Here is an 18,176-nt window from a genome sequence, read left to right on the forward strand (position 1 = left end):
TTTGTCAAAATACCCAATGAACAATTGAACATAAGGTAAATGTACATTGTCACTTACCACAATGACATATTGCCACTGAGGAAAAAGCAGAATAACCCAGAGGAAATACGCCTGCATTTAGGCAATCAGAGTATATATGTACTTTCAGTTGCCGAAATGCAGGCGGATTCAGCAAACTTTATTCCGCATTGCATACGTATAGGCGGATAATTGGATTATTATACTGTGAGTTTTTCTAAACACGAAGCGATGCGTGCACCGGATTCAAGTACCTGAAGTTACAGCTTATGTTAAAATTAAGCATCATACCCCGCCACGGCCATTCCCATCATAATAGACATAATATTTAAGATTTAAGATTGCCATGGCGAGATACAGTGCTAAGCATGAACATGAGCTGCAATTCCCATTGCTTGAATCAGGAGCACAAATCATTCCATGTTTGGGAAAACTTGCGGTATAATTTACCCTATGTACAATTACATTACCTTACATAGGACAATTCCATAAAACAACTCAATATAAACGTTCTAACTTAGGCTGAATTATAAATAAAAGCAACGCGCTAAGGCATAGCTGCCAACCCCTAGAGACCGCTGAATACGACCTCCACAAATTCTTATTTTCTACCGTTAGGCGTGACCTCGGTTTCGTATGCTGCGCACAGGAGCCTGGGCACTTCGTGACGTCACAAATCACAGGCTTTTAACGGTGCGGGGGGGGTTGGCGTACGCTATGCAGGTTAGTAGAGCAGAGGCGTCCCGACGCTGTACGCCACCCCGAGTGACGTTCTGTTTGACACTGTTCTCGTGACAGGCGCGCCAGTCCAATACACATTGATGACGAATTATTAGTTATGTCACTTGTTAAGTGCTGCTTCGAAGCCGATGCGCCTGGTGTATTTGAACCCGTCATACAGAAGTGCATTGATCCTGGATGTGAGTACACTGAAAAGCATAACAACAGGCGCAACGGATAAGCATGAATAAATAATCTTATTGTTGACCCTGCTATTTACTGCATTGATACTGAAAATGCTTAGAAAATAATTTTCAAACTGATTTTAAGTAGAATTTGAAATTTTGTGAAACAAACTCGTTGACGTAAGCCTAGTCGCAACATCTATTGCAACTGTTCAATGGAAATATATTTGGGCTTGTTCAATAATTATTTGTGTAATACTTATCTAGGTTTGCCATTGATAAGGTATGCATGAGAAATTTTTTAATCGCGGAAAAACCTTGAATAAAGTGCAACGTCAAAATGAGTTTTGTGCGAATCAAAAACATGTCAGTGAGGTATTGCATCTTACAATTTGACCCTAATTTTGACGGGCCACGTTTTTTGTTACGCATGTTGAAAACATCTATCAATTAGACATTGCTGCAAGGTGATCAATAAAAACTCAACCGCATATTTTATTATGTGTGATTTTATTATCATCACTCACTTACGCTATAGAAATTGCTAGTTTTGTAACATACTTTTCACGTATTTTATCGCTTGTTTCATTTTCAGCCACATTAGACAAGTATTCTTCTGAGAACACCCACGACTCCTTCGTATCCGCATAATGTGTTGTTTCAATACTCCAATTGTCTATAATATCGATTATAGAAGACTCTGCATTCTACAATGCTACGGTCGTCCGCCATAGGCTTAACATGCCTAAATGTATTACTTTTCTTAGCTCCAATATGTAACAGCATTACAATCGTCTGAAAGGCTATTCACAATAATACACCCGGTAAAAGGGATTTATGAAGATTTCGGGGAAAAACATTTTTCGACACCAGAATGTTTCCTTAACGAGTCGCCGCCGCAATTGGAAATACTTTGTACTTGATTGTGAGTTGCACGTGTCTATTCAAATATGATTTGAATTTTCTGAACCATTCGATCTATTCTTTGGTATTGTGCGTCGTGGTTTCAAGTGTGATAAAAAGCAAGACGACAATTATTGTGTACAGAGTGTGGAGAGTCCCATTACTCGGGAATCTTGGTGCGTGTAAATACCACACTTCGAGATAGCACTCTTAAAAATCGATTTCCGTTATTAAGTAAAAGTGAAATTAAATCAAATCCTCTCAAAAGCACATGAAAATTTTTTTTCTTGTCGAAATTCGACTAACCGACTCCATCAGCTAGGACTACGCTTATACCGATACTGTTACCCAGCATAGTTCATTAGTCGGTAATCAGCTCTAGGTCTTAGAGATTCAAATTCACCTGCAAAGTGTACACCAAGTAGTATTGACTTACATGTGCCAGTAAGCATACGTATACGTACGGGTTTACGAACCGAACCGTATATTTTGAAAATATTTTCTATTCGGTGAAAAAGAATATCTCAAAATTTCTCCAGATTTTAAATGTGCTAGTTTACTGATGTAGTAGGAGTAGGGGAATCATTTGATTTTTAGACCTATGGTGTATGACTGATTATTTTTTCTTCTGTATTGTGATTTGAAGAAAAATATTATTCAATACATATTAAAATGTTTAAAAAAATGTCGAATTCAATCAAGCCATAACAAATTAGTAAATCGGAAGAAAAAAACATATTTTGAAGCGTAAATATACCCATTTCTTTTTTCAAATGAATGTTTGTTTCGTAAATATTCTTCCTGAGATCTGAAATTTTAGTGAGTTCGCAATCGGGTCATTCGAAACAATAAAAACAGAATAAATCTAATATTCTATATAACCACGTTGAAATAATATATTTTTGTGACACATGAACGATTTTCGCGATTTTTTACCCTAAATCTGGGACTAAAGTAGCTTTTTTATTACCGACCCACAATCAAAATCGACAGTCACAAAGTAACTTATATATAATATGAATGTTTAATCTCTTGCAGTGATTCAAAATATTAGCTTCCGAATACCGGTTGCTAATGAAATAGATCAGATTGCACAATCAAAAGTTGAATAATTCACGGAAAATATTGCCATATATTGATATTTCTACCACTAGGTATTTACGTAAAAAGTGCCTCTCACATCGGTCCTGTGAAAAGTGTAAAGAATTATTAATAATTCAGAATGACACTAACTTTCAAGATTACAAACCATTCACTGTTATGAAAGGATATGCAAATACAAATGGATTGTTGCATGCTAGCGTTGACTGAAGAATATAAAAAATGTTTTCGATATTCTTAAGGCCCAATTCAAAAATTTAATTCGTCCCGTCATGTCATACATTATCAAAAAATAGCTAAAGTATTAAGGTTTATTATCAGAGAGATGCGTCCTTTGATCGAATAAAATTCCCCGGACACAATCACTTCTTTTTTACAACTATTTGTAACAAGAAAAACAAACAAAAAAACTAACAAGAAAACAGACAATAATTCAGAGATGAAAAAATTCACTGATAAATTCAGTATATGAAGTTCACTCCAGAACTACATAGCATTCTTGTGATGACATCATTAATCTGACTGAAAAATATGTTAAGTAAAATAGTATTTGATTATATAGTGTACCTTGACTACCCGGATAAAAACAAATTAAATGCGCAGTATAAAAAGGTTGTTAATTAATCTCATTGAAAACGAAAACCTGTATTATTGACTTAAAACACGATTTTTTCATTATTTTGAAATTTCTATCACAAATTGATATTAATTTCAAATGACTGTTTCTCTCTGCCTTAGTGTGAGTTTGAAATTGGCGCCTGAAAGAGTTCGCTGCGCAGCGAGAGAGGGGGTTCAACACCCGGCTTAGTGAGGCGCTGAGAATGCCGTGTACGCTGTACCGTGGTTGAATATACATGATGTGCTCAGGAGTGCAGCTTCTTTCTCCATAAAAGTTTCTCTCTCGCGCTGGACTGGACTTAAGTACGATGTGTACCAGCGGCGTCAAAATACCCTAGATCGGTGGTGATTAATTGTTGTTACGTTGAATCTGCGTGGGGAAAAAAAGAGCGGGATACCGTTCGACAAAAAAATAATTCCCTAAAAATATAGGGATTTCTTTAGACAGTTAGTACACATCTCACTTAAAGGCTTTGACCTCGAAGAAAGGGGCGTGTTGTATGATTTCTAGACACACCAAGTATACTCACGCCACGCGCTGTACGCAAAAATTCAGCAGCGCCTTACAGCAGTATTCCCTAGATGTGATGTAGTTCTGAATACGCGTGCCACTCTCGACTATCTAAGAACGTCGGCATCTCGAGCTATCGAAATCTGTAGTCGATTGAAAAGCGATGAGTCTCTGTTAGTGCAGAAGAGTTAAAGGGCCTTTTAAATTCCGAAAATAGATGTAATCCCGATTAAAATATAACAAAAGATTGTCGCCATTCCAGAGTGGGTGACATGCTGGGTAATAGATTCACAGTTGCTATCCTTAAAATCTTTTCATAAAGAAAGATCGCGAGATATACGTACACGTTGCGTGTGTCATCTATACCGAGCTATTTATTGACCTGCCTCTTATATCTGTTTACCAATTTAATTTCCAGGCTGTTGTTGGTGTTGCTCGGCCCTACGCCCAAGGTACAAAAGACTCGTGGATAATATTTTCCCAGTCAATCCTCAGGTGAGAATCTTATTTTACCTTCGATCAATCTGACGGCAATATATCTTCTCATAACAGATATGCGCATGTGTAAGTTACTCATACTTAGCCTGTCAGACTAGCGACAATGAGTAATAATACGGTGTTGAGTAACAACCAGATTAAACAAAATCCGAGTCACTCCTTAATTTGTTCATAGTTCTTTTTTCGTCTATTTGTTTCTATTTTTCTCTTTTATACTAAGAAGAACGATTTGTTTTCCATCCATCTATCCACATTTCTTTTGATCAGACCCTTATGGCATGCGAACAAGTTAATCACAGCCAAATTTTCATTGAATTAACGACAGTACCTGTAATTGTCCCTTGAATGCGTTATGGGAAGGCTTAACTTCAGAGACCTTGACTAAACTGTTCATGAAAACACTTGATTGAAGTTAGGAATGTTGACATCAAAAAACATCAATCGGAACAAAAATTACTTACTTTTCTGCAATTTTAAAATGAATTCAAGGGAATTCAGTTTGCAAAAAATTAATAAAATTAAGTTGCGAAATAATCGTTTTTTCTTCAAATGTATCGTTACATTACGTAAGCGTTACAAAATTCGAATTCATAGTAAAACTTGATTATCTTTCAACCTCATCAACGAAACCCGACTGTCTCTTACAAAAATTTTAAAACATCAGAATTGTAATATGCAATTAATACCTTTTTATGCAACTTCTGTACGTGATATCGGATTTGGCGAAACTAGAACCTGCAAAGTGGTTTTGCCTAATTTGATACAGTAAAGTTGTACCCTGTTAGAAGTCGATGAAGCAAAGCATCTGTATTTTTTTAAATCTGGAGTTGAATAACCATGGATATTTGTGAAAAAAAAACCATGAAATCTTAACTAAAGCTGATGATGACGATATTTTTTTCATCAGGATGGCTTGGTCAAAAACAATATGGAAAAGCTGACGTTCTACTCCCTAAGCAGTCCTGAAAAATTGGACCGAATTGGGGAATACTTGTTTCAACGTGCTTCCAGAGATATTTACCGGTAAGTAAAACTTGCTACGTAAGATTAGAATTCTATTCTCAAAAAATCTCCAAGTATCCATAATATCCTGCGAGTTACAGCGTTATTGAAATAAACATACGATACAGTTAATTTCAAAACTTGACCTGAATGCCTCTCAAATTTGTGCAAATTCTGTCATGTCGCGAAACTGCTAAGGAGATTTCTCAATCGTAAATTAATACTTTCTCGGCAGTGTTATTACAAGTGGGTCGCACATTAATCATGTATTAAATTTTTAGATTTTTAAGCTACAGTGATTCTCCTGGAAGTGCAAGAAATATCTAGAATTATAAACAAGAGCTGAATATAATGATTTTTCATCTGACATCACTTTAAATCAGTGAAAAATTTGGCATATTAATTCGATTTCACTGTACGATAAGTCATTTTATTTAAAGTGTCATCGACATTGAGTTTGATCACCAAATTAAATAGCTATATTCAATTTACTATTGAAACAAAATCTGTTTTAAAGATTCCATAAAAAAATTAATTTTTCAAAACTGGATGTCTTACCGTTTGAAAGCATTTTCGAACGCAAAAGCATTATATCTCAGATTTTATAATACCGTATGCATTTTTTCTCTTTCTCACATCCCCAGGAAAGTCGTTATAGCTTGAAAATAATTGAATTTGATTAATGCAATATGTGCGATCACACTGTAATCGACGTAATGAAAAGTATTGATTTTTGATTCACCAACCTCCTCAATAAAGTCATATGAATATCCTGAATCTTACTCGTATATTTAAAGTTCTTTTATTTTTCGTAAATATAAAGTGTTTCTGTATTTCAAATCTGTTTACTTATTAGGTAATATAAAATAGTAATATTCATAATTTACTGTTGCAAGAGATTTCTAAAATCATCCAGGTTGCGCTAAACTGAGTCGCGAAAATTAGCACCACTTGCGTATGCAACCAGTTTATTCCAAATCTTTTTCCTAACTGGGCGTGAGCCGATTGAGTGTGAGATTTGCCTCACATAATATTAGATAACAGTAAATTCAGATCACCTTGAGAAATCTAATGGGACATTAAATCCTAGTCTCCCTCTTTCCATGTACATATGTATGGGGTTTTCAACAAGGAAATTCCAACAATATTCATGATCTTATCTAAAACGACATTATTTATGAATACTAATGAACAATGCATTAATATATCAATGTCACCACTTCTCTATGTGAAGCATCATCTTGGAGGAAATATGTATTGCAATTTTTTATTTATTATACAGGCGGCGCAATGGATTTGTCATCATTGCTATGGAGGCGATGGACCAACTTCTTGTTGCTTGTCATGCTCAGACTTTAAACCTGTTTGTGGAAAGTTTTTTGAAGATGGTCCAGAAATTGCTAGAATCATCAGAACCTCAACTGCAAATATTAGCTACACAATCCGTAAGTGCTTAGAACTGTTCGAGATGTATCGATGGATTATGTTGCACTCGTAACAAGGATGTCGCCTCGAACATTGCAATTTCACAATCGAAACATCGTTGTTATATTCTTTCTCACTATTTTCCGGTTTTAGAGAAACTACACACTGAACTAAGGTTTGAGTTCTCTGTTACTTTTTGTACAATTGAACATTTCTCTCCGATCAAATTTCAAATGTTGAAAATGTTTGAAACTTTTAGTATTCTTACACAATGGTTTCGGACAGTATATCTATGCAATTAATTTATATCGAGACCACAATCTAGTTAATTTTGTATTGCAAAATATATTGTACATAAAAGTAGACACAATAGCGATAGTTGTTTGGAATTGTTAATGCTACATGATGTGTACATCTGATTGTTTGCACGCAAATCTTGGGGCTGGCTTCTCTAACTTTTGCTAAATTTTGTGTAGGTATATTAATAGAAGGTATACTATGTGATTTAATGCAGTTGAGCAAAATGCTTCGTTCTCCTAGTTTGTCAGGTTTGCCAACATCGAAGAGGATACGCCGTCTTATCACACACGTTACGATTTCTTTGTATCAAAGTTCTCTGCAATGTGCCACTCCAATCACAACGACTTGGCAATTCGAAAACAAATACGCCTTGCCGGGATACAGGGGCTGCAGGTAAGAATGTAAAAAATTTGTTTTAATCCATCGTTCAATCAGTTTCGCAATTCTTCTTTTTCCCAAAAATTGACACCCAGGGTATCACGATAAATTTTCTTTCACAGGGCGTAGTCAGAAAAACACTATCTGATGATTTAGTAGAAAATATTTGGGAACCTGTACATATGGATAAGATTGTTCCTTCACTGCTGTACAATATGCAAAATTCTAGGTAAGCACCTGTGTGATGTATAAAAATTGATTAGAATCTTAAATGCAGATCACACTGTTGATTGCCTTCAATTTTAATGAGCTACATGTTAAATAGATATTCTGAGAAAGAAGATGCCACCCCGGAAAGTCCAGCTGAAGAAAGATCAGATCCGCCACAGTTTGCCGAAAGTTGCATGCGTGAATTAGTTGGGCGTGCTTCTTTTGGACACATACGCTGCGTAATTAGACCAGTGTTAAGGTAATTCTTACTACATACGTAATTTTTCACTGCAAAGATGAATTTCTCGATTTTAATTAAAGTATTAAATCCAATTGTTTCTTGTACAGGCATTTGGATTTGCATCAACTCTGGGTTCCCAATTATTTTGCGATCCACACCTTCCGTATCATCATGTTTTCCATTCAGGTCAGTCTCGTCTATTAGACCAGACATTTTTTAGTTAATATCAGAATTTTATTATCTGGTTTAATTTTTCAGTCGCAATATTCCTACACAGTTATTGAAGCTTTAATGACTCATCTTGACGAGAATTCTAAGTCTACTCCAAAAATACGAACAAGTATCGCCGATACTTTATCGAAGATTATTTCTATCGCTGCTGGTGAGAGTGTTGGTAAGAAAATAGTAAATAAAATTCAAGCAGACAGTATAAGTATCTTTGTGAAGGTAGAGGATACTTAACAATCAATGTAAATTGTTTTAAAAAATCTTAGGTCCATCTGTGTTGGAAATTATAAATTCTCTGTTATCGCACCTTCGCGTAAGTGTAACAAGAAATCTGCCATCAAGCAATGACGAACAACTTTACCAAGAAGCACTGATCAATGCATTAGGAGAATTTGCAAATCATCTTCCTGATTATCAGAAAATTGAAATAATGATGTTCATCATGAGCAAAGTTCCTTACACTGAACCTGACAGTACAGCTTCAGTCGGAAAGGGAGATGTTTTACTTCAGAGCATTCTTTTGAAATCACTACTCAAGGTGAGATAATGAGATAATAAGCTAGTTCATCAGGGTGATATATACGAGTAGGCTACTGAAAAAAATGGGTCAATTTTATGAATTTATATTTACAACCAATTATCCAATTCAATTGGGATTAGTTTTATTCGATCGTTTGCAAAAATAAAAGTATGTAGATCGAGCTTCATTCATATGTTTTTCATTATTACAATCAATTAATAGGAAGCATTATTAGTGGCAATAAAATCAACCATTCACTCAGTGACACATTTCGTGACTCTCGCGGTATGTCATGAATAGCTCAACTAATTCACTTTAAATTTGGAGACAGCACTGTTCGATAATTTATATTCTTTGGTGTGATTTGAAAGTTTCTGTTTTTTGCAAAACATTAAATGGGCCTTTTCAAAGAAATTAGATTGTCTAAGAATACTCTATCCAAACTTGAAGTACATTGGTTGAGCCGATTTGATATATCATGGGAACCACAAAATATGCTGCTAAACAAAATCTTTACCGTCAATAGTAATGCTTCGTATTAATTGATTCAAATACGAAAACAATCTTAGTAAAGCTCATCAACACATTCTTGATTCAAAGAAATCCCGATCGAATAGAATTATTAGTTATTGAAATATCAATTCTCAAAATTGACCCACTTCTTCCGCCGTGTTCTCATATATCTTCTTTTTAAGGAAAGAGAGTGTGCGCTGCGCTGCGTCTTGAAAGACAGTTTTTGAAACACTCTTTACTTTCAGGTTGGCACAAAGTACCAAACAATTCATTTAAATACAACATTCCCAATAAGTTTCTTGGAACCCCTGCTACGCATGTCATTGGCACCAGATCCTGAAATGAGATTGCTAGTGCAAAAAATTCTGCACACTCTGATCGACAGGCATAGCAACATTGACAAGTTAGCGACACCAACGTAAGTTGTATATCCTTGTTCATTTTCATACATGAAGCATCGCTGAAACGTATATTCTAAATCGTTTTATCAATAAATTATAAGCAACAGTTGAATTTATTTATACAACGCCATTTCACCAAAGTCAAATTCTTTCAGCGTTAACATAGGAGATCTGGAACTTGTCATAGAAAAATCTTCACGACCTGATGTAATCTTCGTTCGTAAGCACGGCCCAGAAATTTATCAGGCTCTATATGAATCGTTGGAACTACCAAGCAATACAGTTGAAAATATCGAAGCTGTGTACACAACGCTTGCCTTACTTGCTGTCGAACTCGCATCTGAAGAAACCGTTTTGGAATTACTACGACTTGTACTGAGCCTGCAGGACTTGGCCCTTACTAGCGGACAGATTGGCAATTCTCTTAAATTCAATCTACATGCCGTCGTGATGTCCCTCTTGGTTCTTATTTCGTACGTGTGCAATATAACATCCCTCATGGATTATGCGAGTAAGGTAAAGTTCAATTTTCATCCTGTTCAAGACATTTCTAATATATAGGTATTTGTTCTAACAGAGATCTAGATTCAGAAAAAAAATATTATCTATTTGAACACTTCTACGAGCACTTGTTTGTTCTTTCTAAGTTCACGAAAATCTATTTTTAAACGTCATCTTTCGTCAATTTCACTATTTTCACATCAATTACTTGTTTCAATGATCTTGTTCAATTTTTTGAAACTTTACTAGAATTCTTCTCAATTAACTGTACCTTGAAAACCATAACTCACAGGAAAAAATATTGGGGTGAAAAATTGTAGTTCTTAGTTGAGTTTTAAGAAAATTTGTATGGTGTAAGCGAAAACACAGAATGATCAATAGTTAGCTGACATAAAAATGTTTTTGGCAAGCCAATGCTCGGATCTAATATACAGATCGAATATTCTCCGTGATCGCATGAGGGCAGACCTTCAAGCAGACTGAGGCTTTACTTCCTTTTATTCTTACTCACTCACATCACAATAATATTGTGCAATTACGGGTATAGTACCGTAATCTCTAAATCCGTTTATTCTCGTCTCTATTATGTCCACGTGAAATAGCACACATGGACTTTGTAAATCTGGGGAAACTTTTTTTCTAAACCTACACATATATCCAAAATATTTGTGTACTCGATAGCAGAGCATTAAGTGTCAGACGAAGAAAGTTTGAGTATTTCAACGAAAAATTAAGTTTGCTAACATATTTTCATTTCCCCCTTACAAAAAAGTTGATAGAAAACTACAACTTTTTCGTCCCTAATATTTGTTCGTTGCAACAGTTATTTTTTCAGTGTGCATTTACTTTAAAAAGTGAACCTTCTTCTAAATAATTGGATTGAATTAATTAATATAGAGTTTTTGCTGCACAATTGATGCTGTGAACTGGCAAGATTTCAAGAAGTTTCATATGTTTAATGAAAAAAGTGGTCGAGTCTACAGAGAATATTTGACATTTGAAACAATCTTTTGCAGTTGGTTGAAGCACGTGAGAAAGAAGCTGTGCATCTTTTACCTGAGCTCAAATCCCGATACGATAGTGAATCTCAACTTCCAACGCGACTACCACCCTCAGTTATCATTGATCAAGCTGTTGTAAGCGAATGTCTGAAAGGAGCAGGCTTAGACACTGGAAAGCTACAGCAAGGACCAGGGTACAGCAGTAGCTCTCTTCAGCATAGGTAACCCCCTTCGCGTTACCCATTATGCCTAATTATTATTTTTCAATGAATTTCGACCCTTATTTTGTTAAAGTCTGAACACAATGACTCGGAATTCATAATTATCTTTCGTAGACATTCATGGGTAGACAGCACTGGCCGAAGTTCAATGGCTGATATAAATGCTGGTGGAGCGGAACTCGATAGCGCTGGTTCATCTCCTGGCGTGCAAAAGGTACTGCTAACATTTCAACCGCATATAATATTGAAATTCATGACAAACTTATAATAATCCCGAACCACCAGATTCTAAAACTCTGGGCTATAGAAAACCAATCCAGCTGGGAGAGTTCCAAAATCCTAAATCATGAAAATCATAACGATGTATCTACCTACACCCTGCTTAGTTCTACCAGCGACCATCCCTTTGCTGAAATAAATTCTGTTAGTTTAATTTCCTGTCGAGTCTTTCCTTTCGTAGAATATACTTTGAAATTAATATTGCTGCCACATCGCGCCAATGCAATCTTAACCCAAAGCTATCTTATTGTGAATGCTAGAAATTGCCTGGCGAAGAATTGACATTTGAGAGCATGAAGAGAATTCTAACAGAGAGCGGAGAGACTCGTAGGGAAGCTGAAGAAGAAAGGCGTCTGCAACTTTCGCAGCTTTTTAGAACTGCACCATTCCAGGATCTAGTTGTAAAGACGCAGCCGAAGGTAAGTAATCAATGACGCTTGAAAGAAATCTTCACTTCTTATTACCTATCATGATAACTGGTCATTAACGTCAATGATCTTACTCGTTTCACATGTTTCAGCATGACATGCTTCAAAACAAGTTATCGGAAATATTTAACACGCTCACAGTCGAGCCAAGAAACCCAATTCAACCAGGAATCCCACCAGCTGATGCAAAGCCAAGTCAAACACCGGCATATGAAGTTCACTTTCCAGAATTATTTGTTTACTGATTTGATTATCATCCCTAGATTTTCGAAAGTTGTTATTATCGTTCAGACGATTTAAGATAATGGGGTTTGTTTTATTTGTTTTTAATTAATTTAACTTTCTCCATTTCTAATTACATTACAATTTCTGTACGCTTTAAATTAGTACAAAGTTATTTTTGTACCATTTTGATCTAATTCTTTCATCAACTTTTCGTTACCTCGAATTCTACTTCTTGACTGAATTAATTTTTTTCTTGACTATAAATCTAACTGATACAATCCCTAATTAATTGAAATATGGTCTTTTTTGTGTGGCGGCTTTATAATTTATACACATATACCTAATTAATCCGTACAATAATTTTTTCACACGCGAATAAAGGTTATTGTATCTCATTATCTATGTTGGAATATGTAATTAAAAAATTTCATCGACAACAATAACATTAGATAAACATAAGTTGAGCAATAAAATACGTTAATTTACCATTTAGTTACGATATTATAATCACTTAGGAGAACAGTCAGTTTGAATTTTGCTTTTGTGAAAAATTTCGACGTCTTTCATATTTTTACATAATGTTTCTAACATTCCTAAGGAATTTTCGCAATCAATCGTTGAATTTAAAGAGGGCAAAAGGGGCAATAATTTAAATCATTAAAATAATATTTAAAGTTTACTATTATATGGCTAGATGTGTAATTTTTAAAACAACCTAAAGCTATTAATTCAAATAATTTCGAAAGCAATTTTTCCAAATAAATTTTCGCAGTATCAAGATCTTTTACTACGGTGATCTAACTTGATTAATTCTTAAAATGAGGTATTGAATATACTGATTACATTTAATGCAAATCCTTAGGTAATAGATGGAATATTGATTACCGCTAAAAACTACAATTCATTTGGAAGCAGTCACAACTGCAAGACAGAAAATACTTTACGATACTCTAAAGTTGCGTGTGTATGTACATACCTATTCAATGACTAATAACAGCCAACGACGCATTGAATGGAACACATCAAATTAAATACATTGCAGTAGCTGCCTACATGGTATGTAAACTTTAACACTCGAATATAGTTTGAAAAACTTGAGCAATATAGAAGGTGTCCAATATTACGCAACGGAGATGCATATTGGAACTTATGCCACATCATCAACATAAAAAGCAGCTATAAAACATTAGTTTTAAAAAATATTACCGCTTGTAATTCGTAAAATTAAAATAATGTATATTTGAAGTTTTTTAGTTACGGTATATGCATAGCATAAAATGAAAAGACGTGTAACTCGTTTCAGTTAATTCTGATATTGCTTACTTGAATGTTGTGTTACTCCATCGGATCTTTTTATAACAGATTACCGATTTTTTTATCGGTATTCGAAATCCCTGACTATGTGAGTAAGTTACATTAATAGATATAATTCCTTCTATTCTGCGTCGGAGAATCACCAAAAAATTCTGTGAGAATCCTAATCCTCACCAAGTTATAGGTAATTAGACATTGTTATACGTAAAATCTATATTCATCGAATTGTTATTTAATTTAATTGATATTAACCAATAAAAATGAACATGTAAGAATTCCTGATTATTTAGCGTTTATTTTAACGGAATGCAATAAATGATAAATTCATTTTCGAGTGAAGGTGTAGATCAAACTCAGTTTCCTTTTTTGTTGGACATAGCAGATTGTTTATTGAATTTGATCACATAAATTATGACTATTGCATTTTCCATATGGTAAATATCATCCATATTCAAATAATTTGTACAAAAAATTCACAGATAGTAAATATCCTGAAATAACCAAATGAAATGAGCACAGTTTGCGTTTTAGTATATCGTGAAAAATAGTACAAGAGTTGAACACAGTGAATTGACACAAATTATTTCTCATCACAATCACATATACGGATAAGAAATTTTGGATTTAAATGCCACCTGGTTTGAGAGTGGAACGAGTTTGATTACGAAACTCTCGAATATATAAGTATTAATGTATATCTATGTATGATCAAGGTAGATTTCAGGCGTGTATCAGTTTCATTACATACCATTTGACACAATTTATACATACACATAAATACATGCATTATGTAGTCATTGCTAAGAAGTGAATTAAGTTTGATAAAACGATTATAGGAGTGAGGTGGGTGGATATTATCTAACTAATGATCATAATTCAAAATGCTATTTTAAGACAAAATTTCGAACATTCTTCAATATTGTTTCTGTGTGCCAGGATGAAATCTGATGTGTTTGATTATAAGTTCATTCTTCATGGCTCTACCTTCAGCAGCTCCACGTCGAATATGAGTGTCGCATTTGGCGGGATAGTGTGCTTTTGTTAAGGTTCGTAATCATGGTCACTTTTAAATATATAATCAACAGTGGAGTAAAAAGGAAAGTATAACGCACAATAGTATTATAAAGGAAGTGAAAGAAACTCTACATGAGCATATGATTATCTCTCTGAGAAAACGTCAATAATAGATACACATTATGGTGTCACACAACCAGCAGAAAGCATGCAGTTCCATATCGGAAACAGTGGTGTTCAGACATTCAGATGCAGATACATTTCCTTTTACTCCACGTAATGAAACTTATTCTATCTCTCACCCCTGAACATTGGTTCCTATTTCATCAGATACCAAATGGTTTAAAGTAAGTATACCCAGAAATTTTCGAATAATATCTTAAAAAGTCAACAACAGTACGATGCAGTGTTTTTGTTGCCTGCATGACATTGCAGCAATGAAACATCATAGATTTACAGAAAGAAACCATAGCTCTAATACTTTATAGAAGTTCTCTGGAATATTCTCTGGAAAATTAAGAAACAAAAAATCGTAGATAGCAATAGTTATTCAAATAAAGACCTGGTATGTTGATTAAAGCACCTGTATAAACATTTCTTGAATCATGAGCAAGGAAAAGTTTAATCGGGAGGCGAGAGATCAGAATAAAATCATTCGAATTTTATAAAGAACCTGAATGTGATAATATATTATATTAAAGGATATACGCCAGGGTGCCCTCGGGAACCGTAGGCGAAATCAGGTGAACAAGTAAGTCTAGCGCGTTCTCCGACACACATCTGGGCTACTCCTTGATCCCATCCTTTGATCACTTCACCCTTACCAATCTTGAACTTGAAGGGAATTCCACGGTCTCTGCTCGAATCAAACTTCTTCCCAGAGGTAAGAGTACCTAATATAATATTTTTTCACCCATGTTAAAAGAAAAGGGGCAGTGAAGTATGTAAAAATTCACTTTTGCATCTTAGTAATTAAAAGTGTTGCATTTTGCACTACGCTCAAGGTCATTTTTGCCTCACATATTTGCAATGTACTTCCTCAGCTCGCAAATAAGCTCACCTACAACTCATATCGCAAACTTTTCCGCTTGGCCTAAAAGGACCTACTTTGCCTCCTTGGTGCACAATTTACTATTACTATCTGAAAATCTCTTAATTTTTATGAAAAATTCTCAGACAGTATTAACAAAATGTAAAAAATCACATTATTAAAAGCGTAATATTCACTGAGGTATTAATTCGTGAACTTTTGCAAAACTATTTTTCTATTTTTTTGTATTAAAATTTAAAAGAAAAAAAATTTCATCAAGGTTGATTTTATCCAAGCAATGATATTGACATTGTTGATGTTATATTATATGGTATAGTATGTAAATATTTAAAAAAATACAAAAATATAAATATATAATGTATTAATACTGACCTGTATAGTGGACCACAACAGTTTGTCCGGTTTTAGGGTAGGTCGAGCCTAAATGGAAGAAAAAAGCATATGTGCATTACAGAATATTGAAATGAATAGGCTCGTGAAATGTACATGACAATGTATGCTGAACTTTACTTTGAAAGTATAATTGAATTTGTGACGTGTGAGAAGGCAAATGAATAATACATATTGTTGGCCAAAAGTACAAATAAATCTCAGTTTGCACATCCTCAGGAAAAATAAACTCGACTATAAAAATCACTTAAGTTCAATTGGTAGGTTTATATGAACAAAATGCATTTTATCATGTGTAAAAAAAATCGGCCCACCAGTGAAATTCGATAATCAAGAGAGAGAATATAATACAATATAGGATAGAATGATCAGCAAACGGAACTCAGAAGCATGACAAAGATAGATTTTCATTCCTGTATTCAACCACCATACCCGTTATGGAGATGGCGTATTTTTACAGGATTTTTCAAATACGCCAACAAAATTGTGCCTAGAGAATTCCAATGGTGTCAAAGCATGTGCGGACAAGGTATTATGAAGGGAAAAAAGGAAATGAATGGATTACGGGCAACTCGAGCCATTCTAGCAACAGAAATATTAATTTGCCTTTTATTTTTTATACGTATAGCCTCCGAGTCCAGTGATATATCGGATATCGTCATCAGACACACATGCGCGGTTAGTTTTCAACTTCTATTATCCACGTCAGATTTGCAACGATACGCGAACTTGTTAAAATACTTGGTCTATTCGGATGCTCGAAAATATTTACACAATAGACGAGCGGAGTAGAACGCAGAAAAATGAATGAGTGAAAAATAAATCGACAGAAACACTTGCTGAGTTTAGAAAATAACCGTTGGAGAATAAAATGAACGTGAATATAATTACCGTCTCCAGGTGAAAGAACCTCAACATCCACGCCCATAATTGCTTATTTTCTGCGGGGAATATGTATATTTATTAACCGCAAAATTTATATATATCAAAAAACAACAACAATATCAGATTCTGATGATTATTGGATTTATGAGATACCCCATTAAAACCAACAGGCAGCCTTACCTCGTGCTTTGACGACCGAATGCGAACCGAAATGCCGTTCACTGAACAATCTGGCTTCCTACTATTCCTAGGCTTATACGCTGTGTCGAACTCATAGAGGGGCCCTGGCCTTTCATTGGCTCCTTCTGTTAGGTCGGGAAACGAACACAATTTTTCGGCGGAGGGAGAAATGCTCATTTTGAGGCCAACTCGGTAGTTGTATCAGTGGCCACGCGGATCACTACGTATGCAGAGAGATATTCTAAGGGTATGCCATGCAGGTTGCATTGTTTCAATGGCAAAAAAAAGAACTAGCTTTTTTCAAATATTCGTATTCGGCATTGTATGTAGAATGGCACTATGAGAAGCTTTTTGGCGTTAACGACCCATAAACAGAAACAATAGTCAAAACCGTGTTATTTTATTCGGTTTATAGACATGGTAAAGACTGAACTATAGCATCGTCTTAACTTTGCGTCCTCCTTGTATTAGGCTGAATTTTCACGGGCGTCAATTGAGAACTTGAATTTTGAGTTTTTTCATAAAGCTATCAATTGAGATATTTATACTTTCTGACAATGTTCTCTTAAAGCTTTGTAGAATAGCTTACATAGAGCTTCTGCAGCGCTCATTAGAAGTTTTGGTTGGGAACTTATTAGAAGCTTTTGGGGAGTTCCAGGTGTTACAACCTGACGGTCGTTTATTCCCGATTATTCACAATTCAGAACATAGGCTCCTGGGGTATGAAAAGGCATCTTAATTATGCACAAGTGCACGATTCTGGAATAATGAGAATAAATTAGATTAATTCATAATCTTAGTGTTTTCAATTCTTGGGATAAAAACCCAATTGAGAACCACCAGATTCACGGCAATAAAATTGCTGTTCGAAGTTTTCGAAGTAAAAAACTACTACTTTCGACAGAAGAGTTAATA

At 34.8% G+C, this 18,176-nt stretch overlaps 2 protein-coding genes across 6 annotated transcripts; one reads left to right on the forward strand and one right to left on the reverse strand.

The window, feature by feature from the left end:
• The first annotated feature begins 754 nt into the window (after positions 1-754).
• LOC124406623 (protein EFR3 homolog cmp44E) lies at positions 755-14,608 on the forward strand. Of its 5 annotated transcripts, none has more exons than XM_046882095.1 (17): positions 755-938; positions 4,475-4,551; positions 5,462-5,577; positions 6,839-7,001; positions 7,522-7,674; positions 7,782-7,888; positions 7,985-8,128; positions 8,218-8,296; positions 8,369-8,504; positions 8,605-8,876; positions 9,617-9,789; positions 9,928-10,288; positions 11,290-11,495; positions 11,610-11,709; positions 12,035-12,193; positions 12,295-12,458; positions 12,489-14,608. In XM_046882095.1, exons 1-16 carry the CDS (start codon positions 857-859, stop codon positions 12,445-12,447), a joined length of 2,481 nt encoding a protein of 826 aa, XP_046738051.1. In that variant the 5' UTR covers positions 755-856; the 3' UTR covers positions 12,448-12,458; positions 12,489-14,608. The 5 variants fall into 5 exon arrangements, with proteins under 5 accessions (XP_046738051.1, XP_046738052.1, XP_046738050.1 ...); XM_046882096.1 differs by having other exon boundaries at positions 12,295-12,451; positions 12,482-14,608; XM_046882094.1 differs by lacking the exon at positions 12,489-14,608 and having other exon boundaries at positions 12,295-12,469.
• On the reverse strand, positions 14,110-17,372 carry LOC124406625 (peptidyl-prolyl cis-trans isomerase Fkbp12). Its single transcript, XM_046882099.1, has 5 exons — positions 17,262-17,372; positions 17,088-17,137; positions 16,179-16,226; positions 15,462-15,648; positions 14,110-14,771 (listed from the first exon to the last, which is right to left on the reverse strand). The coding sequence occupies exons 2-5, from the start codon at positions 17,122-17,124 to the stop codon at positions 14,714-14,716; spliced, it is 330 nt and encodes a 109-aa protein (XP_046738055.1). The 5' UTR covers positions 17,125-17,137; positions 17,262-17,372; the 3' UTR covers positions 14,110-14,713.
• Positions 17,373-18,176: the final 804 nt, after the last annotated feature.

Source organism: Diprion similis, chromosome 6, assembly GCF_021155765.1.
Source record: "Diprion similis isolate iyDipSimi1 chromosome 6, iyDipSimi1.1, whole genome shotgun sequence".
Classification (NCBI taxonomy): Eukaryota; Metazoa; Arthropoda; class Insecta; order Hymenoptera; family Diprionidae; genus Diprion; species Diprion similis.